This window comes from Takifugu rubripes, chromosome 9, assembly GCF_901000725.2.
Source record: "Takifugu rubripes chromosome 9, fTakRub1.2, whole genome shotgun sequence".
NCBI lineage: Eukaryota > Metazoa > Chordata > Actinopteri > Tetraodontiformes > Tetraodontidae > Takifugu > Takifugu rubripes.
The window spans coordinates 10,706,026-10,727,790 of NC_042293.1; the positions used below are offsets into that span (position 1 = coordinate 10,706,026).

Below are 21,765 nucleotides of genomic sequence, written 5' to 3' on the forward strand. Positions count from 1 at the left end.
AGTAAAAAATAATCGTTGCTCGATTTTTAGTTAAACGATTAATTGCTGAGGGTATATATAGCGTTTATAAAGTCGCTGTCGAATCTTAATTGTTAAAATAGCTAAAATTGTTTTCCCCTTATTGAGTGAGTTATTATAAATGATAAAATAAACTTTGCATTTAAATCGATTTGTTTTGTGGGCTACTGTTAAAAACATGGCAGAGCACTGTGCTAGCATCCGCGGAGGGGGACGTGCCAATATTTACAGCATAATGCACTGCAAAAACACATGATTAAATTACAGATTCGAAGGAATTACAGGTAAGTTTAAACCTTAAAGGCAGGAAGACATCTACTTCCGGCTACCGGCAGTCACGTGACAGACGTCGGCCCCGCCCCCGCTGGTTCTCCTGCACAAGCGTCGCAGCTAACGGCGGTGCGTGCGCCTTTAAGAGCTGTTATCCTGTTGTCCTCTGCGCTAAATCTCCATCTCTGCTGTGTGGAGGGAGAAATAAAGAAAAATCAAAACCATAACACAAATTCACCGCAGCAATGTCGTCCAGTACTGCTTTCAACGAAGAAAAGGGGGGCTCGTCCAGCGTCGGGGAGCCTGAATATGGTCACGACCCAGCAAGCGGAGGGATTTTCTCCTCCGACTACAAAAGGTACGAAGCCTGCTATCTCCGGGATGCTGGAGGGCGGATTTATTTGCCCTTTTAAGCATTGTAGGGAGGCAAGACGGGGGCAGGAGAGGTGCTTTCGACTCGTTTCTTTGGTTAAAAGAGGGTTTTGGGTCGCTTTAAACGTGCTGGATGAGGTGCATCAGAAAGACACTCAAACTTTGTTTGCGATGAGGCCCGTGATTGAAATAATGTCGAATCTCTTATCGCCATCATAAGCTAATAATAACGGTGTTGCAATGTTTGTGTGTTCGCTGTTCCGCGGTTGTTTCTACGGATATTTCGGGGAGGTGAGTCGTGAAATACCCGTTGGAAACGATGTCAGGCCTCGGCGCCGAGCTGTTCAGCACCACCTCTGCTGGACAGCGCGGCAGCAAATAGACGGCACCAGTTGGGAGGAAGTAGGCAGACAACCTTTGGGCTGAACACACCTGGATATCGTCATGCATGCATGCATGGAGGCACATACACTACAAACATATAACGACTTAAAGGAACACGTGTGATGCTGTTTAAAAAAAGCTATCACTTGCATTTCCTTTGCAGAAATGACACAATATCTGAACGTGCAGTGATGCACCTGCTAGCTGTGTTTGTTTAAACAAGTGAGGAGAGCCAAGAGAAGCCGGTACAAGTGTTGAGGTCATCTGTTCAAACAATCCTTTGCCAGTTACGTCGTTCTAAAGATTGTGTGACATATTGCTGCACAAGCTTAATGTTTACCACCACATTTTCTTAATCAAGACAACAGGATCCCGGGGTCTGTCTCAGCAGTCTGTGCAAGAACAGGGCTGGACAGGACAGCAGTGTGTACCAGGACACACACCATTCACTAACACACTCACAACATAGCGCCACTTCATCGTCTCCTGTCAATTTAATGTGCATGTTTTTGGGCTATGGGAGGAAGAACCACAAAGAGGTCTGTCGTCTATGTGAAGGAGAAAATGTTGACATATATCCAAAATGTAAATAAAAGTTATATTCATCTTGAAGGAATCCAAGTATTTTCGGAGGCACAAGGGGAAACAAAATCAAAATAAGGTCAAACGTTTTGTTGTCACACCCCAGTCATTGAAAACAAAACAGAGAATATTTATTGTCTAAAAATTCCATAATTAAATAATAATAATAATAAAATAAGTGAGCATGCTTCAGAAAAGAGCTGCAAAACCACAAACTGCCACTTGCTGCTCGAACAAATCCAAAAACCATTTAAGCAATTATTTTAAGGCTGCTCAACATTAACCTTTAATGAATCATGAGATGAATGTTTCTGCTTCAATTAAACCTTCAGAAGTATTTTTAAAACTTCTTTCAATCAATGTTAAAATGGATATTATACATAAAAACATAGAATAATAATAAAAAACCTTATAAAGAAAAATATAGCCCTTCTAGAGTATGTTAACCTAATGGCATCTAAGGCGTCGAAGAGCTCATTTGAATGGTTTAATAGTTATCACAAACTTGGAATATTAATAGTAACTGGTAAGTTTACAGTTTAAAGGATGAATATATGTCTATGGCTGGACTACAGCTTCAGTGATTGTGGAGTAAAGTCCTGTAGACTGCAGCGGACGCTCAAGGATCATTTTCTCCGTTGTCCCACTATTTCACGTTAAAAGAAGTAACAACAACTTTATCGAACATGCAAATTATTGGCTTACATACAGAATGTTGAAAATAAGACTTCCCTGGAGAAAAATGAGCACGATTGACATAAAAATATCAATTGCATATTAGCTATTTGAAAGGTAAGTATTGTATTTGTATTGTCACGTCGAGTCAGTGTTACTATGGACATTGAGTGTTGTCCTATATGCTGATTCAAGTTTGTATCCATCTCGGATATAGTGAATCCTGATTTGTTTTATACCCAGCATCTAAGAGGGAGAAACATACACTACATACTCACATCCCAATGAAAAGTACTGTGTTAGTATCCTGTGAATCACTGATTTATTCTAAAAGCGTCACTATTAGTGATCCACCAGCAGAGGGCGCCCGTGATTTACTGATGAATGATGTCATTGGTAAACTGGGCCTGTGAGCTGTAGAATACACGAAAAAGTGCTGGCGTTGAAGCTTTTTGGTGAATCTTTATCTTTGAATGCTCGAGATTAGATTCTAACTTCATTTGAAAAGAAGGAAATGGTAGCTTTTGCACTTGGGTTGTCGCCAGGGTCACCTGCAGTAGAGGAGGCTGTTTTCTGTGAACGTTGCTGACAGGGCTGACACCATCGTCACTAGACATCGCTCATGTGGTCAGAACAATCATGTTTTGAGATATGGCTGGTGCGCTCTTCTTCAGTCTAATTATTAAAGCATTAATGTGGTTTCTGTCTAGTAAGTTTAACACAGTTGCATTCACTCAGTTTTCAGTGCTAGAAATTGTCTACGTCTGTTCGGTGTTAACAATCAATATTAGCAATGTTTTCTTTGATCAATCCAGACAAACATCGATGTAAATCAAAGCGTCAGGCTAGCTGCACTGTTTTAATCAGCTGCACGAGCTTCTATCTCCAACTCCATGAAGGCAAATTACCATATTTTCAAACAGCTCAAACCAACTGTACTCTTTTTTTTTGCCTAATTAAGGGTGAAGCATGATTTAGATGCCAGTGTTGAAGTATTCATTCATGAAAATTCAAGGATTCTCTTTTTATATTTTGCATTATTCTACCTGTTCTCCAGTTACAGAATGTGATGTGTTGAACTATACATTTCAAATGCTTTTACTGTCTTGACACTGGAGCCTTTAATGTTTAATGAAAGACTCCGTCTGATACGGGTTTTATTGTTTGGAGTGAGTAAATGATGTTTACTGTGAGCTAATTGGATTTCTTCAGAGCGTGTCCTGAAAAACAAGACATTAAGTCATTTAAAAAGCTTCCTGAGTGGATTTCTGTAGGAACAAACTCAGCTTTTTTCCCTAAATTTAAAGCATCCTTTCATTTCTTGCCGACCCTGCGCACTTGTTTTTATCACCACCAGTGTGATTTATGGCCAATGCTGTAGCTTTGTTTGTTGTTTTTTGCACAAGATGGACGAAAAAGTGTTTTTAGCTGGTGTTCTACTCAAACAGGATTTTTAGAACTGTAAAAAATCAGATCTTCGCTGAGCTGTTATTGAAATGTGAAAGTCACTTGAAAGGTAGTTATTTTTATTGGAGTCAAACGGAAACAGAGAGCGGGGGGGAGAGAGCTCATCACGACATCGCCAAGAAAGCTGAGTCATGTAAGAAGAAGAAAGTCCTCACAGGCTTTTAAAAATTCATTAGAGGGATTTTGAGACCTAATGAGGGAGACGAGAGCGAGAATCATTAAAGAAGATCAGAAAAGGTTTGACCGGTTGGTGCGAAGGCGTTCTGCTGATGCTGGTGAGATCGTCGTGACAGAGTCAGAGTGAGCATAAGTCCGCTCATTACCAGCACTTCTGCTCGCTAATGTGAATAGGCGGGGCGGCGGTGACGAGCGGCGGTCGTGGCGGTGCGGGGGGAGGTGATAACGTGGCAAAAGATGGGAGAGGCTGTGTCATTGTTGGCTATGTGGACATGCAGTATTCATAGAGGCGGACGGAGGGAGAAGCTGCTGCAGCAGCGGGAGCAGAGGGAGGAGCTGCGAGCGGAGAGGCTCCATCGCAAATAAAACGCCCCTCTCTGCCGAGCATCCATTAACGTAGCAGCTGGTGTTTGCTGCCTCACTGGACGTGCACTGGTGGAGCAGGAAAGACCTCTACAGCACGCTGCACCTCTGCTGGATTTAGATTACAGCATCAAGCTCATCACCCTGGAGAAGTCTTCCTGCGTGCATGAGAGCGTTAACGGAGAGGTTTGTTCCATCGTTGCTGCCAGAAATGTTGGGGGTGCTCAACAAAGGGGATTAAAGCACCTGTCAGGCTGCTCTTGGGACGATAAGGGGGGGTCGGGCGAAGGACTATCGGTGCTCAAAATCTACAGGTTGTTTGTTCAGAGCAAGTTTCGAATATGACTCCGATGCAAAAGCTGCTGCAGCTGCCGGTGAACGCGGTGAACATGGTGAAGACGGTGCAGAGTCAGGTGCAGGGCCAGGAGGAGGACAAGAGCCCCGTGCTGACCCCTGACAACGGGCAGCAGGCCTGGTACAGCGCCCTGCAGCCCGACGAGCTACGCCACCTCCGCTCAGGAGGCACCGGGGGCGGCGGCACAGGTGGTGCAGACCCCGAGGAACAAGCACCGCTGGAGGAATCGGGCAGAGGTGGCAGTAGCTCCCAGAGCCAACCGTTACGGTAGGATAAACCAGAATAATCCAGACCACAAACTGATGAGAGGGAATCTTTTTAACTTAACTAACAGAAACCAGATGTAGTTTATCTGATGACAAGAATCTACAGCCATAATTATCACTTTCTAAACTCAAAATAGGAAATATGCGCCCCAGAAATGGAGGAAATGTCAACAGTCCAACTCTTTAGATGCTCCACATCTTCAGTTTTCTCATTTTATTCATGCAAAAACACTTTCCTGCATCTGTCTGGAGGTCGCTGCTGTCTCACAGCGCTCCGACCCTGAAGTTTCCCCACGGAGCAACACTTCAGTGCAGACTTTTCCAGAGTCCTGCTGATCTCGTAGCTCTGATGCGACGTAACCTGAACACGGCGGGTTAAATAATTCAGAGCTGTTTGCCAATTCAGCCGCTGTTCACGAGGACGGGGAAAAAGAAATTCCAAAGAAATTCGAGAACCTGTGGCGGAGTAGATTGACCGTTTTAGATGATGGTCCCTCTGAAGTTCTCTGAAGGTTAGAGGAGCGTCGGGCTGCAGCATCGAGGAGCAAAACGTTGATTATTTAGTCTCTTTAGTTCCTGCACCATAAACTTGTGATGAGATGTTCTGGAGAACGGAAAACTGCGGTGAGAAAGGAATAATTAGCATCGGATACCTTTGGATGGAGGAGGTAATGGGATGGCTACTCCGTGATAGAAAGGTTGATATTTCCACAGTTTTGGTCACAGTCCGGCCTCGCCGTCACACTTCCACCGTGCAGGGTGAATCCACAGGACCGTCCTCTCAGGCTTTCTCATCGACCTCCCGTCTTACTTTTCATTCGTTTGGGAAGCCGACCATATAGTTAAAAGACATCTGCTCACGTCTAAAAATAGCCCACCCTCACAAACAGCAACGTTTTATAGTCTGGCAGATTTCATGCGACGCTCATCTGATCAATTCTGGCTCTGAAGTGCGTGACGGTGTGTGAACTTTGCTCACCTACACACTGATGCTCCTTCCTACTTTAGCAGAGAATCCAACCCCAACCCCATCAAATGATAATGCAATGAAATCTGCTTTTATGCAAGAATTGTCCCGCTTTTGCGTTGTCTTGGTGTGTTAATAAGATGCTTGAGTGCTACAAATCAGGAATTTGTTGTCTTGTAGGCAGATTTCTCTGTTTACTCAGCTTAGACCTTCGGTCCCTCCTGGGAAACCGGTCATATACAACAAAGGCACCACGGGAAACCAGGAAATCACTGAACTCCAATTTATTGCATCCTTTGTTGCCTTGGAAACCAGCTGATGGGAAATGTGCAGCTGTATTGCAGTTCCCTCACCTTGCCGACCACAACCCACCGTTTCTTCTCATGTCTCCAAGTTGACGCTTGATTCCGTAGCATCAGTTCAAAGTTTGCTGTGGGTGACCCTGACAGACATGACAGGCTTCTCCCCTCTGTCTGACCGTTGCAGCCGGCTGGTTCTTCCCAGCGACAGAGCTGACCTGCGTGGCTCTTTGTGTTTGTTTGTATTAAGGGAGGGAGGTTATTCAAGATCCTTTCAAACACAGAACCTGTTTTCAGTGTGGGAGCCGATCTGCTCTGTAATCAAATGTGAGAACTAGTTTACAGCGTATGAGCAGTGTGCATCTATCTATCTATCTATCTATCTATCTATCTATCTATCTATCTATCTATCTATCTATCTATCTATCTATCTATCTATCTATCTATCTATCTATCTATCTATCTATCTATCTATCCATCCATCCATCCATCCATCCATCCATCCATCCATCCATCCATCCATCCATCCATCCATCCATCCATCCACATATATAGATATTTACGCACACACACACACACACACACACACATATATATATATATATATATATATATATATATATATATTTAAATACAGAGTAAATATATATAGTTGATGTTGAAACATTCCTGCTGAAATCTACATAATATCTCTGGGACGTCTGCATGTTTTCATAATATGCTGCTTTCCAATTATTCTGTTTTCATGAGCTGCCGTTTCAAAGGTTTCCATATTTCACCAGCTCGACTACACACTTCAAAGTGTGTAATTTCTGGGTCACCCTTGCTGACTTTGATGGATTTTGAAAGCAAAACAGGTCTTCGTTTCTTGTTTGAGACCTCTATAATCACGGCTGGCTGTGAATTTAATATATATATATACTGTATATATATATACGGGGCTAATTTGCTGTATTTACCCCCCGCAGGCACGATGACTTGAAGGAAATGCTGGACAGCAACAAGGACTCCCTGAAACTGGAGGCAATGAAGCGAATCGTGGCCGTGAGTATAAATAATGTTTACTTTAGATGTAGCTTTTAAGCAGGCAGGGCTGCAGGTTGAGAGGAAATTTTACAGAGTGCAGTTTGATCAACTGCGACAAACATTTCTCCTCGTTTTTTGGTTACTCAGAGATGAATGTTTGGATTTTTTTTTTAAATGCAGATGATTGCCAGAGGTAAAAACGCGTCAGATCTCTTCCCAGCTGTGGTGAAAAACGTGGCCTGCAAAAACATTGAGGTTCGTATCAGCCCAGCGTCACTCCACCAGATGGTTTTGTCTGCTTTTTCTGCAGCTGGGGTCATTTTAAAGTTTATGGTGATTAAAGTTTATATCTGCATTGAAGTTTTGTTTCTGATTTCGGAAAGCCGCATGAGGTTGGGATTTATCTAACCTGAACAAATTGCAATTTCACGTTTCCCCTTTAAAGGGTTTTTATCACTTTATTTTATCGCTTCGCGTCAGATAAAGCCGGCTGAAGATAATTGAACTAATCTACTAAATTGGATTACATTTGTCTGTTGTCCCCCTTTGTTCTCCTCCCTGCAGGTGAAGAAACTGGTCTATGTTTACTTGGTGCGTTATGCCGAAGAGCAGCAAGATCTGGCTCTGCTCTCCATTTCCACATTTCAGCGAGGGTTAAAGGTGCAGCGATGCTTCTTGGAACCTTTATCATACCAGTTAGCGGTCTCTTGTATGCTAACAGGCTAATATAAAGCGGCAACGCTACAGCGATCTTGCTTATTCACCCTCTGGAACAACTCTCGTGCTTCTACAGGATCCTAATCAGCTAATCAGAGCCAGCGCCCTGCGGGTCCTCTCCAGCATCAGAGTCACCATAATCGTCCCCATAATGATGCTGGCCATCAAAGAGGCCGCGTCTGACATGTCTCCGTACGTCAGGAAAACGGCTGCTCATGCGATCCCCAAACTCTACAGGTGACACACCGGCACTGAGCCAGCAGTGATGTGGGCAAACATAACAGGTCACATTTCTCGCCTGTCAAATGTGACAGGAACACACTCGCTGAGCTCACATCTTCCGTTTTACCCCGAGGAGAAACGTGTAGATTCTTATTTTGAAATCCATCCTGTGGTTTGTCTTTTTCTCCACAGTTTGGATCCAGAACAGAAGGACCAGCTGATTGAAGTCATCGAGAAGCTCCTCGCTGACAAGACCACGGTGCGTCTTTTGAACCACTGAGATTAACATTTTTTATTCTGTTTTACAAACGCAATTATAAATGAATAAAAGAAAACAGCCCTGCATGTCAATGAGCCGGGAGGATTTTGGTCTCAATGGCGCTGAGGCTTCTCCTCCGCTTGTTTTAGGTTTAGGACAAATCTACCAGTAAAAAATCTCTACCTTACTAATTAAATCATTAAGCAACAGTATTCTCCTCACAAACCCTGCTGTTTCTATAAAAATGTGCTGCAGTTGGTGGCCGGCAGCGTGGTTATGGCCTTTGAGGAGGTTTGTCCAGAGCGTATTGACCTGATTCACAAGAACTACAGGAAGTTGTGCAACCTGCTGATTGACGTGGAGGAGTGGGGGCAGGTGGTCATCATCAACATGCTGACCCGCTACGCCAGGACACAGTTCCTCAACCCCAACATCAACGTGAGTTCCCTCCCTTTACTGTTCCCGAGACTCCTTTGTGGATTTGGGGAGGAAACTGCTGGGTTCAACTATTTGAGGTGCTTATTTTGTGGGTTAATCATATTGTTCTGCTGTTGCCACTGTAGCAAACTGAACCTTTCCTATCAATATTTTCTCCTTTTTTAATCTCCAATCTGATGATTTTCTCACGTGTGAGAAACAAATGAAAGCAGTTTTCATGCTGCGTTGGATATTGACAGAGAGCAAATGCCTCTAGTGTCGGCAGCAGGCTGCTTAATCCTCCCGTGTCTCTGCAGGAGTCCCTGCTGGAGGAGGGGAGCAGCGGGGACAAGAAGTTCTACGGCTCGGAAGAAGACGAAGACGAGGACGAGGACGAAGAAGAGAAAGAGAAGAAGGCCGATGCTCTCGCCATGGCCAAGAGGAAGCCCTACGTGATGGACCCAGACCACAGGCTGCTCCTGAGGAACACCAAACCGCTCCTGCAGAGCCGCAACGCAGCTGTGAGTCAACCGTGCTTCGGATGAAGAAGCACACACACACACACACACACACACACACACACACACACACACACACACACACACACACACACACACACTCACATACATTCTCCTTCAACAATGATCGCAGTGAAATTTAAATTAACTTATAGTCACACATTGATTAGCAGCTTTCTCCCGTCATCTCAACCACATTGAGTTTATTGTGTTAAACTTCTTTTATTAAGATCTCTTGACTGAAGCTGCACAAAGAGCAGAAAACAGCATTTACTTTGATCCCCCTCTGCATATTTAACGCATCAGCCGTGTCAATCTGACACGTTTTATATTTAGACTGTGATGTAAAGATCAGTGCTGCGATACGCTGGTGTTGCTTTAGAAAATAATTAGCCTTCAAACACATTTTCCCCTCCCTCGGATTTCTACCAATGTATTAAGGATTATATCCTCTGGCTCTCTTCTGTTATTCCAGGTTGTGATGGCTGTGGCTCAGCTTTATTTCCATCTTGCTCCTAAAGCAGAGGTCGGGGTGATCGCCAAGGCACTGGTGCGTCTGCTGAGGAGCCACAGGTGAGCCGCAGCGCTGATAATTTCAAATAAGCAGCCGGGTTTGGTTGACTCTCAGTGCGTATTTTAAATTGAAAAATGCAAAAATGAGTTTCACAAAAGGAAGGAATAAGCAGGAGAGTAAACGGGTGAGGGGAAGCTATAGCACAGCTCCACACAGGGGAAGGAGAATGATTACAGGATGACAAGGCAAGGGCAACAACATAAATCTGAGCGGCCCTGAAGCAGAAAGTGAAATTAAACAGGGAGGCGAAAAACACGAAGGCATCGAACACCAGGAGGGACGACGGCACACAAGTGGCCGCTTGGATTTAAGCCCAGAAAACTGTGGGTTTCTTATTGATAAGGTGGCGTTGTAGCTGTGGGTGTGATTTAATGAGACCATCACTCAGCAGCAGCACAGCAGCAGCAGCACAGCAGCAGCAGCAGCACAGCAGCAGCAGCAGCAGCAGCACAGCAGCAGCAGCAGCACAGCAGCAACAGCAGCAGCAGCAGCAGCAGTAGCACAGCAGCTGCAGCAGCACAGCAGCACAGCAGCAGCAGCAGCACAGCAGCAACAGCAGCAGCAGCAGCACAGCAGCAGCAGCAGCAGCAGCAGCAGCAGCAGTAGCACAGCAGCTGCAGCAGCACAGCAGCAGCAGCTGCAGCAGCACAGCAGCAGCAGTGCAGCAGCAGCAGCAGCAGCAGTAGCAGCAGCAGTAGCACAGCAGCTGCAGCAGCACAGCAGCAGCAGCTGCAGCAGCACAGCAGCAGCAGTGCAGCAGCAGCAGTAGCACAGCAGCACAGCAGCAGCAGCAGCACAGCAGCAGCAGCAGCAGTAGCAGCACAGTAGCAGCAGCACAGTAGCAGCACAGTAGCAGCAGCACAGTAGCAGCACAGCAGCAGCAGCACAGTAGCAGCACAGTAGCAGCACAGCAGCAGCAGCACAGTAGCAGCACAGTAGCAGCGCAGCAGCAGCAGCACAGTAGCAGCACAGTAGCAGCACAGCAGCAGCAGCACAGTAGCAGCACAGTAGCAGCACAGCAGCAGCAGCACAGTAGCAGCACAGCAGCAGCAGCACAGCAGCAGCAGCAGCACAGCAGCAACAGCACAGTAGCAGCACAGCAGCAGCAGCACAGCGTCTCTCTGTGGAGGATTTATCAAAAGAGCCTTGTAGTGAACGATGCGCTCCATCAAATCTGAGTGTCTGTATGGAGTCAGCTGTCATGGCAACCGCCGCAGGACCTTATACATGTCAGGAAGAAAGCTGCTGAGAGTTTTACACCATTTTCCGCATGATTCCAGTCTTGATGGGGTACCAGGCCATGAAGTAACGAATACAGATCCAGAATCAGAACTCAATTGTATAAATCACGAATAAAAGAATGAGAATCAGCAGAATCAATCTATTAAACATGTAGAGTGCATAAAGATAGGGTAGTAAAGAGTGTAATAATATAGAACTGAATCATGGTTGAAGGGTTATAAATCACTTATGGAGCATTAAGATATACAGTGCTGACAAATTTAATTAAATTGTTATGAAGAAGTAATTATAGTTATTAAAAATGATAATAAAGTCACAAAGGGTTTTATAATCAAAGTTATATAACTGCCTAAACAAGTTAGATGTAATTATGCTAATTAACTTGCATTTTATGGACACCCGACACTCGTGTGTGTGTTCTGTGTTGTCTCTCGCGTCGCTTCATTCCATCCCGTGGATCTAACTGCAATGGTTTTATCTTGTACGTGGGACTTTGCTTCTTTGTCTAATCGGCAGCTCGTGACTCGCTGGCAATTTGCAATTTTATGAGAAAAATGCCTTTAAAGCTGCATAAAGTTGCAACTGTCAGCGTGCGGAATGTGTGTAAAGATGCTGTGAAATCCATCACGAGCGCAACAGCCAACTTTAGATAAGAAGAAAGCTAAAGGGAAGAAGATGTCACTCCTCTCTTTGTCTTCCTGCAGTGAGGTTCAGTTTGTGGTGCTTCAGAATGTGGCAACAATGACCATCAAGAGAAGGGTGAGCTGGACTGGACCAACTTTAAAAGCCTCTGACAAAGCTGCTTAGAAACCTCATTCTTCCTGTAATTATGTGCAACAGGGGATGTTTGAACCATATCTGAAGAGTTTCTACATCCGCTCCACAGACCCGACTCAGATAAAAGTCCTGAAGGTAACTGAGAAACTGTCTGCACCCACTCAATGATGCGTTTTATCCATCGTGGTGTTGTAGAAAGCACAGGTTTGAATTTTACATAATAATGTTACCAAAGAAGTTTTTTAATGTTCTCACATCAGTTAGCTCCATTCACACCATATCAGCATTTTAATAAACTACAGCATCACGATTAGGTGCTGTTTTATTCATGTTAGGTTTCTGTTCTTCATGTCTTTTCAGCTGGAGGTTCTCACCAATCTGGCCAATGAGACAAACATCTCCACCATTCTCAGGGAGTTTCAGGTACTGGGATCCTGTGTTGATGTGACCACTTTTATTCTCTCTCAATCCCTGAAATTAAAATGCGCCGGCTGGCAAAGGAGGAGTCACCAGCCACAGTCCTTTTTTTTAAAAAAATGCTCCGAGTCAGCATCTTTTTCTCTGGCAGACCTACATTAAAAGCATGGATAAAGACTTTGTGGCTGCAACCATCCAAGCCATCGGCCGCTGCGCCACCAACATCGGGGAGGTGAGAGACACGTGTCTGAACGGCCTGGTGCAGCTGCTGTCCAACCGGGACGGTGAGTCTGTGTATGTTTTCCTCCATCCTCTTCCTCCCCGCAGGATCATTCAGAAGGATTTCTCGCAGTTACGTAACAGCTGGAGAAGAAGCAGACTCTGCAACCCGGGGCTTCTGCAGAGGTTTAATTATCGGAAGTTCCTCAGCTTTTCCCAGCTGCGGGTTCACTTAGAGTCCATCAGTTCTGTATTCCAGCGGTGAAGAGAGAAACCTGTGAGTGATGGAGGCTGTTGAAGGAGGCTGATGAGAGCGAGAGGGCAGAGAGTCGTTTTAAGAAGCTGTTGGAGACCCTCTGGCCTGGCGTGGCGAAGGATCACTGCAGAAATTAGATCACTGAAAAACCAGAATTAACTCAGAGAAAAGAGCATTTCTTTAGTGAATATTTGAGTTTGCATTCAAAATTACTTAGTTTTAGTGATTTAGAGTTCTGGTTTCTCTATGAAGTAATAAATCACTCCATTTGGTCGTCTTTAACCAAGATTACTGATTTATTTTGTTGTAAAATGTTGTTTCGCGGTAAATGCGGAGTTTTCTGACCCCTGCGGGCTTCCGTACGTGTCCTCCCACAGAACTGGTTGTGGCTGAGTCGGTGGTGGTCATTAAGAAACTGCTGCAGATGCAACCGGAGAAACACAGCGACATCATCAAGCACATGGCGAAGCTGACAGACAACATCCAGGTGAGGTTCTCATGCACTCCCACCGCGCTGTGTCCGCAGGAGGCACATGGAATCATCCCCTCCCAAACTGCAGGTGCCGATGGCGCGGGCCAGCATCCTGTGGCTGATCGGAGAGTACTGCGAGCACGTGCCTAAGATTGCTCCAGATGTGCTGAGGAAGATGGCGAAGTCTTTCACCAATGAGGAGGACATTGTGAAGCTCCAAATCATAAACCTGGCGGCCAAGCTGTATCTCACCAACTCCAAACAGGCAGGTTTCAAACACACAACTCAGCATTTAAACTGCTTCACTCATAACTGATTCCTACTAATTCCTATTAAATAATTCAAGAACAAGAAGGACATTTTTGTTCCTTCTCTTCACAGACCAAACTGTTGACGCAGTATGTTCTGAACTTGGCCAAGTACGATCAAAACTACGACATCCGCGACCGCGCCCGTTTCATCCGCCAGCTCATCGTGCCCACCGAGAAGAGCGGGGCGCTCAGCAAGTACGCTAAAAAGCTGTTCCTCGCCCTCAAACCTGCACCGGTCCTCGAGTCTCCGTTTAAAGGTGCGGCGATCATTTCTCTCTCGCAGCGTAGCCGACGCTACCGCTCCTTAGCAAGAGCGCACATCCAAGCTTATCGTGTGCTGGTCTAAAACAACAGGAAAGCACGTGGGTGCTGATTCTTGTCACTGTTTTGTTTGTGATAGATCGAGACCACTTCCAGCTGGGTTCACTGTCCCACCTGCTGAATGCAAAGGCCGGCGGCTACCAGGAGCTGCCTGACTGGCCTGAAACCGCTCCAGACCCGTCCGTGCGCAACGTGGAGGTGAAGGAGTCTGTGCGTGCAGTGGGAACAGTAACATGCAGAGACACAAGGGCTCCCTGGGTTCTCCAAGGGCCCAAATGTTGGAGGGGAGCGAAGGGTGCTCCTGCCCCAGAGCAGTGCCTCAGAGGGGCAAGACAGAGGCACCAGAGCCTGACATCCTCTATAAGATTAACTCCAATATAGCTTTGAAGCCACCAGCCATGTCATTCGCTCACGGCTCATTGACATCTGTTACATCCATCCACCTTCCAGGCCTCAGAAAACATGAATGTGGTTTCCTGGGAATGCTTAAGAACAGCCAGCAGTGGAACTCCTCTACCGCCCTCTCTGCTGCACTGGTTTCTGTTCTGCAGCAGCTCACTCGCTACCATCCCAGTGATCCGTGCCGTACGTTTGAGCCTATAGCACATGGGAGGCGTGCAGCAGTAAGCTACAACTGCTCCGAAGCTTCCGCCGTTAGCCGCAAAACAATTTCAAGTCTCATTGATTTTTAATTTTCCGAAAGCACCCAAATTCTTCATCCCGGTCTCCTCTTTTCATTCCCGTCCTCTCCATGTGCCATTGGTGCGACACTAATGTGACGCCAATCAAACCTTGAGGGTAATCCATGAAGTGGCCTCCAGGCTTGATTCGGTTTGTCCCTCATGTTGTTGTTAATATAGCGACTGCTTTGTGGCTACATTTCACGTCAAGAACTTGGACGCTGATTAATTCCACCTCAGGTTGCGTTACCCTCCTCCATTCTCCACAGCATTCGTGTCACTTCGGCAGTGATTTGATTTCCTGCCCTAAATGTTACCTTGGCAACAGGTAGAAAGGTAGTCAGGGTGAGTTTGCATTTTCACATAATCAGAAAGCAGCCGTGAGCCGGCACACGATTGATTTCCTGACAATATATCCCATAAGTGCATCTGCTGTCTGGTGGTCTGGCAACGATCGGATTTCATTATCCGCCAGGATCGTTCCCAGCTGTGACACCTGAAAATTTACCAGCAAAAGCACCAACACGAGCAGCTGTTACTGTGTATTCCAGTGGCCAAATCAGTTTTTCCTGTTCCCAAAGATTAAACTGGAGTTTCAGGGTCAACGTCTTTGCTGCCTTCTTGTGTTGAGGCATATATTTATAATAAAATAGATGTCATTTTCACTTATTTTCTAATTTAAGGAGAAAACCTTGACAATGTGTTGCTAGATGAGAACCTCGAAACCGAATTTAAACGCTGAATTATGCTAACTTACTGTAAAAAGAAATAAATGTCCAGTTTACCGTGTTTATTAAGATCTACACAGGATGGGGGGATCATACCAACCTCACTGCTTCTCCTTAAGACTTCTGCGTCTCCACAGATACAGGAGGTCATAACCACCAGCGAGGGGCGGCTGGGTTTGCTGGGAGACTGGCGAGAGGTGCCTCCTCCCCACAGTTTGAGCTTGCAGTGGTGTTTGGTTGATGGCGGCTCTCTCTTTTTCTTCTGCGGTCTCTGTTTGGCTCATCATAAGTTTTGAAGACTTGGTGCTAAACCGCTGAGTCAGAGCAGATTAGCAGAGCGTAAATGTGACGGCTGTCGATCTGCCGAGCAGAACGAGATGATTATTCCTCCTCCTTAAAAGAGAGCGTCTAACCGAAGAGGTAGAAGATTAAAGGATGTAAAGGATTATGGATTCCAGTCTTGAGCTTCACAGAACATTTGTCACCATGAAAACAAGCTCAGAAGCAACATTTGGTCTCATTTTTTAAATGGGGAGAATTCCAGTTAGTCCAGTAACAGGCTGCTGACTGGAGGATGTTGCTCTAGTTTCCTTCTTCCACCTTGCTTGTCTCGTTTGTGACTGTGGCTGTGTCACAAATGTTGCTGTGTGCTGTGTCACCTCGTCTCCCACCCATCATTCCGTCCATGTTCAGCCATGTCAAGACTACTGTTGTGATGTGCGCTCTTTTCTTGACATGTTTACCATGTTGTTGATCTTTATTTCTGATCTTTATTTTCTATATGTGCAATTAGCAGACAGTATAAGTCAGTTATATTGGAGGCTTTTGTATTTTGCCAGAGTAATCTTCAGATAAATGTTTTTGCTAGATAAATATGATGATATTCGGGGGTTTATTTTGTGTCTGTGATGTAAAAAAAGAAACCTGTTCTCACCTGTGTTTTTTTTTAGATCCTGTAACCTTCCTGTGCCTGTTTCTCTTGCTTTCTTGACTTTTTTTTAGAACCTTTCCTTCCTTGTCTGACCTCCATCCAAATCTTTTTTTTTTTCCTTTTCTGCACCTGCCAGGTTTTTGCTCTGCTTGAAAGAGTCACAACGTTAACAAGCGTGAGTCAGTTAGCGCCCACCTCCTTCAGCCTCAGAACCATGTAGCGGCAAAACCCGCGTGCTTTCTAACACCCTGCCGAATGTGCTGTAGATGCTCCCCTGTGCTCAGCTCAGCCGAGGCTACCTGAAACACAGCGCCCTCTTTCCTGCTGCCTTCCGTTAAAGAAGTGATTCTTTTGGCCACGCGTGCTGTCCTCTCACGCTGTCGCATGCATTAGCAGGCTTGCTAACGTTTGCAGATGTCCTCTCTCATTTGCCGACGGCTAAATGGGTTTGGTACCAGAGAGACCCTGTTTGTAGGCGCCATTTCTCAAAGGCATCACTTCTCCAAATGGAACAGCTCCCTCTATTAAAACAAAGCCATTTCTGCGACTGGTCATGAAGGCATCACCTGGCGCAACCATTTATCTGCACAAAACCAGAGCTCAGTCCTGAAATTATTCGCTGGCTGACTGATCGTAACGCAGATCTGACCGCTGGCTTGTAGTGCCTGCATCACACCCAGGCAGGGGCATTCATGGCCACGCTACTGTGATCTGTCCTCACTCCCGCTCCTGCTCGCCGGGTGCTTCACCGCCGCGGAGCTGACCGCTTCTGCTCCCTCTACCAGGTGCCCGAATGGACCAAGTGCAGCAGCCGAGAAAAGAGGAAGGAGAAGAAGGTGGAGAAGCCGTTTTACTCTGACTCGGAGGGCGAGTCTGGGCCCACGGAGTCTGCAGACAGCGGTGAGTCAGCAGCTCCGGATGTGTCGAGCATTGTTCAGCAACAAATGTGTGTGAATTTACCAACAGTGATGGTTCCAGTTCCAGTTTAACAGTGGTTGGTAGATCTCCTGTAGCAATTATATGAAAAGTCTCCAATCTGCTTCACACTTTAATAGATGAGGGAGTTTAGATTAAGATCTAAATAACCTACAGTTTTCCTGCCGCCCATGTGAGATTCTCCCCTCTCTGATCCTTCAGAGTCAGACTCCGCCAGCAGCTCGGACAGCGGCGGCAGCAGCAGCAACGAGAGCGGGTCGGGATCAGAGAGCGGAGAGAGCGAGGACGGCTCCGAGTCTGATGATGAGGAGGAGGAGGAGGAGGATGAAGACGAAAAGGGCAAGAAGAAGAAAAAGAACGAATTAAAGAAGCCGGTTCAAGAAAGCGAAAGGTTAGAAACACTTCCGTCTAATGATGTTCCAGGGTCTAACGTGAGAATGTGGATCCATTTAATTGATTTTCTTTTATCTCTCATCAGAGATAAAAACTCTTTTCTCTATTATTATCTAGTAAAAATCAATCCGAGTTAATATGCGGTGAAATTGTCTTATTTTCCTTAATACGGTGACAAATTGTGCGCTCCTTATTGGACCTGTCGTCCTTCCGTTCCAGTGAGCAGAGCAGTGAGGAAGAGGAGCGGAAGCAGGAGAGGAAGAGCAAAAAGAGCAAAAAGCCCAAGAGCGAGTCTGAGTCCAACTCTGAAGAGGACGAGGAGAGCGAGTCTGACAGCAGCCCATCGGAATCTGAGGAGTCAGAGGCCGAGGTCAAAAAGAAAAAGAAGGTAGCTAAAAGTTCTTGAGCGGATATGAAAGAGTCAAGATAATTAGAAGGAAAATTGGTACATTAGAGCCTGAATTTAGCCTAAAAATGAATTTAAGTCAATCGGTTTTCTCTCAACTTCCTGCAGGCGGCGGAAGCCAAACCTTCATCCAAGCCTGTCAAGAAGGAGAAGAAAGAAATGTCCCTGCTGGACCTGGATGATTGTGAGCACTGTTTTCTACTCTGAGAGGATGTAAAGAACGGAGGGATGAAACCCCTGAGGGCTTCCCGTCTAACGCTTTCTCTTCCTGACAGTTGAACCAGCTCCGTCCCCTCAAGTCACACCCGTCAACAATTTCCTGTCCAACAGCCTCGTCACCGACCTGGAGGGACTGTCTCTGTCCGACAGCGTCCTCTCGCCGGCTGTAAATGCTTCACATTTTCCTCTTGTAGCATTTACAGAGATCAAACGTGTCAAAACACAAACACAAAGTCATCGCTATGACGATGTCATGTCCGGTCTTCTTAACCCTGCAGACCATCTCGCCGTCCAGCGCGCTGAAGAACTTCGAGCTGCTGCACCGCATCACGGGCGAGGGTCTGTCGGTGGACTACTGCTTCAGCCGACAGCCCTTCAGCCCCGACGCCAACATGGTGGCGGTACAGATGCAGTTCACCAACAACGGCGCCGCCGACACCAAGAACCTGCACATAGAGGACGTGAAGCTTCAGTCAGGGATGAGGGTCAAGGAGTTTCCAGAGATCGGTGAGTGATACTCTGGTTGGGGAGGGTTCTGCTTCTGTTAATGTCGCCTAGTTTTTCCAGACAGTTTACAGAGTTCTGTGGCTTTTACAACCTGATCACGGCTCCAGTCGAAGGCCCGTTGTGATGGAACTGGGCCGCTGTGACTCACTCTGTAACGCAGGTGACAGAGGTGGACAGGTTTAATCCCAGTTCAAAGAGCTGCTGCTTAAAAAGGTGTCCCTTCATTCCTTTCTTTTGATTTTGCCGTCGCTGTGTGCCGACAGAGCTGCTGCCTGCGGGCGAGACGGCCACGGCTGTGCTGGGCATCGATTTCTGCGACTCGACGCAAGCGGCAAACTTCCAGCTGTGGTGAGCCCGGCTCCGTCTCTCAGCCTCTCGGCGCCCCGCAGCTTCATTTAGAAGAGAAAACAGACAGGGAGCTGTTGCCATGTTGGGATAGGATGGCGCCTTGCTGGGACGCGTCTCCGGGAAATGAAATAAAGCAGTTGAATTAAATGGCCTCTCCTTCTCCGACATCTTTCTTTTTCAGCACTCACGCCAAGAAATTCTTTGTGTCGATTCAGCCGCCGGTGGGGGAGCTGATGAGGCCCGTCTTCCTGACAGAGAACGAGTTTAAAAAGGAACAAGGTGAGTCCCCAGCAGCGCCGTCCGCGGGGTTCCTCCTCGGCCAGCTGTGGATATTTAAGAGATGATTGTTGTCAGCCGTTGCCCGTTGCATTTGTTCAAAGACTTTATGAACAACATTAGCAAAAAAAAAAGCATAAGAATAAACAACATTTTCACTTTTTTGCTGTCTGCTGCACAAATGTTGAATTATTATCATCAAAAACAGTCGATTGCTCATGTTTAAAAGCCCATTTAAGATGATAACACGAGGGAAACAGACGTTTACGCGTGAGCGTTTCAGCAGTGTGATTTGAAACTTTCAGATCTCTCACTGATGAGAGTAGAATACTATAATGTGATATTAAACCATCATTAAGAAACCGGCGTGTTTCCTGCTGTTTGGCTCCTCCCCCGTTTCGACCCGGTTCGTTCTAACCAACCTAGATTAAATCTTTCTTTTGTCACACCCCCCCTCCCTCCATCTTTGCCCTCTGTAGAGCAGCTATTAAAGAATCATCCGGGTAAGTTGCTTGTGACGGATCTGCTTCATCCACTCATCGGCGCGCCCACCTGTCTTATAACCAGCCACACACACGCCCGCCCCTCCAACCCCTCCCTGCCTCCCCGTCCCCCCCTCCTCTCCTCTGTAGCTGCCCGTCTGAGAGGATCTGCTCACACGCTGGTTCTGGTTCCGCTCTCACTTTGCCCCGGCAGCACCATAACCGGTGATGCCGCCCTGATCATCACTGTCTGAATGATTCGATTTGTCTGAATGTTTGTCGGCTTTTAAGAAATTAGAACCTGAGAATCGCGACGTTTCGATCATTGGATTTCATCTATTGGTGGTTTTTGTTCTTCTCCAACCATCAGAGTGATAACTGGACCCAGGAATACTGATAATGCTCATAAATGCGGATTCTCAGGATCTCTTTGAGCTCTTTGATGAAACGTCACACACGTCCGGTTCTTCCTAGCGTGACCATCAGCTGTCCTCGCTCTGCCGCAGGTCAACTGATGGGAATGAATGAGATCGCGGAGAAGCTCACGCTGGACGCCAAGTGTCGTAACGAGCACGCCATCGTCCAGAGAGTGACCGCGGCTGCCAACCTCAGCAGAGTGCCCTGTGGTTCGGACAGAGAGTGCAGGTGAGTGGGGACCAGAAAAAAGACCCGCAGCTCAATGTCGAAGCCAGACTGTTGTTACCATGGAAACGTAACATGTGACTGTTGGACATGTTGTCTTTACCACCTGCTGATTGACACACATGTCCCTCTACCTCTGCTTCTGTGACTTCTTGACTTCTGCTGCTTTGACCTCAGTCCTCCTGTCCCTCCTCCTGATCACCCTGTCCACAGGTTCGCAGGCAGGACGGTGACAAGCAGCAGCCTGGTGTTGGTCACCGTGGCGACCAAAGAGGAGGGCGCCGCACAGCTGACCGTCAACTGTGAGAAAATGGTCATCGGCACCATGCTGGTGAAAGACATCCTGCTGGCCTTGACGCAGTGACTCCCAACCTCCGCCCGATGACACCATCACGCCCGACTCCTCACCTGTGTAGCAGCTCCTGCGCTTCTTTTGACGATTGTCAGTAAAGTCATTGAAATGGTATTTTTGACAATCAGCAGCGAGTGGTTTTAAACCTCATCTAAAATTCTAGTTTTCACATCATCTCACAGAAAGTTGCTTAGTTAGACGCGTTGGAAGTGTTTCATAAACATGAAAGGAAGCAAGGCTGAGGTCAATCACGGAGCCCCGAGCAGGAACCACGAGACCCAGAGAAACACGAGACATAAATATAATGAAGGGAATAAATGTGAACAATTTCAGATCAAATACGAGCCCTCAAATTTACTACTGAAAATAAACCCACAAATAATCCCGACTTCAGCCCCGCAGGCGAGTCGATGGCGCTTTGGTGGCGGCTGTAGGAACCCAGTAGATGATCCTGACTATCACTGTAAAAAGGTTTGAATGTAGCATGATGGCTGCACTGACGAAACCGTCGCCTGTTACTCAACGTAAAGGGGAAGAAGAGCGGGAATAAAGTAATATTCACATCAGATTAGGTTATTTTAGCATCTTCCAAACCGTCGTGCCCCAAGTATTTGTCATAAAGTGGGTGGGGGTGGCTCCTGAAAGGGTGAACTTTTAATGTTGTACGTATGACAACATGTCTGAGTACTGTAGTGAGAAGGGTGTGGTGTGTTTGTGTGCAGGCATGTGTGTGTGTGCTAGAACCAACTATTGACTCCTCAAATATTAACAGAACACACATAATTACAGAACACAGCGATGTTCTGTTGGATTATTCTCAAATTAGCAGTAGTTTTATAAAAACTTTGGACTTTCTTTGATCTCGCCAAAATTCATCTGAATTTAGGGTTGTTTTTTACTTATGGACTTAATTTATTCCAAT

At 46.3% G+C, this 21,765-nt stretch overlaps 1 protein-coding gene across 10 annotated transcripts; it reads left to right on the plus strand.

Annotated features, from left to right (window-relative positions):
- The first annotated feature begins 378 nt into the window (after nt 1-378).
- On the plus strand, nt 379-21,594 carry ap3b2 (adaptor related protein complex 3 subunit beta 2). Of its 10 annotated transcripts, none has more exons than XM_029841316.1 (28): nt 379-646; nt 7,164-7,239; nt 7,402-7,476; nt 7,786-7,881; nt 8,015-8,175; nt 8,353-8,419; nt 8,675-8,857; nt 9,154-9,357; nt 9,830-9,927; nt 11,875-11,929; nt 12,011-12,082; nt 12,308-12,370; nt 12,516-12,648; nt 13,217-13,326; nt 13,400-13,576; nt 13,693-13,879; nt 14,023-14,153; nt 16,419-16,457; nt 17,068-17,182; nt 17,420-17,609; nt 17,831-17,999; nt 18,126-18,201; nt 18,293-18,402; nt 18,515-18,743; nt 19,007-19,091; nt 19,273-19,370; nt 20,356-20,494; nt 20,669-21,594. In XM_029841316.1, exons 1-28 carry the CDS (start codon nt 534-536, stop codon nt 20,853-20,855), a joined length of 3,438 nt encoding a protein of 1,145 aa, XP_029697176.1. In that variant the 5' UTR covers nt 379-533; the 3' UTR covers nt 20,856-21,594. The 10 variants fall into 10 exon arrangements, with proteins under 10 accessions (XP_029697176.1, XP_029697177.1, XP_029697178.1 ...); XM_029841311.1 differs by lacking the exon at nt 379-646 and adding an exon at nt 2,382-4,930; XM_029841312.1 differs by lacking the exon at nt 379-646 and adding an exon at nt 2,382-4,930 and having other exon boundaries at nt 14,023-14,141.
- Nucleotides 21,595-21,765: the final 171 nt, after the last annotated feature.

Excerpts from the sequence above, each read along its gene's own strand:
- ap3b2 (XM_029841311.1), top strand. The coding sequence starts at position 4,650 with ATGACTCCGATGCAAAAGCTGCTGCAGCTGCCGGTGAACGCGGTGAAC. Across the intron at positions 7,882-8,014 it reads CATTTCAGCGAGGGTTAAAG|GATCCTAATCAGCTAATCAG; the intron begins GTGCAGCGATGC and ends GTGCTTCTACAG. Across the intron at positions 13,327-13,399 it reads AGCTGACAGACAACATCCAG|GTGCCGATGGCGCGGGCCAG; the intron begins GTGAGGTTCTCA and ends CCCAAACTGCAG.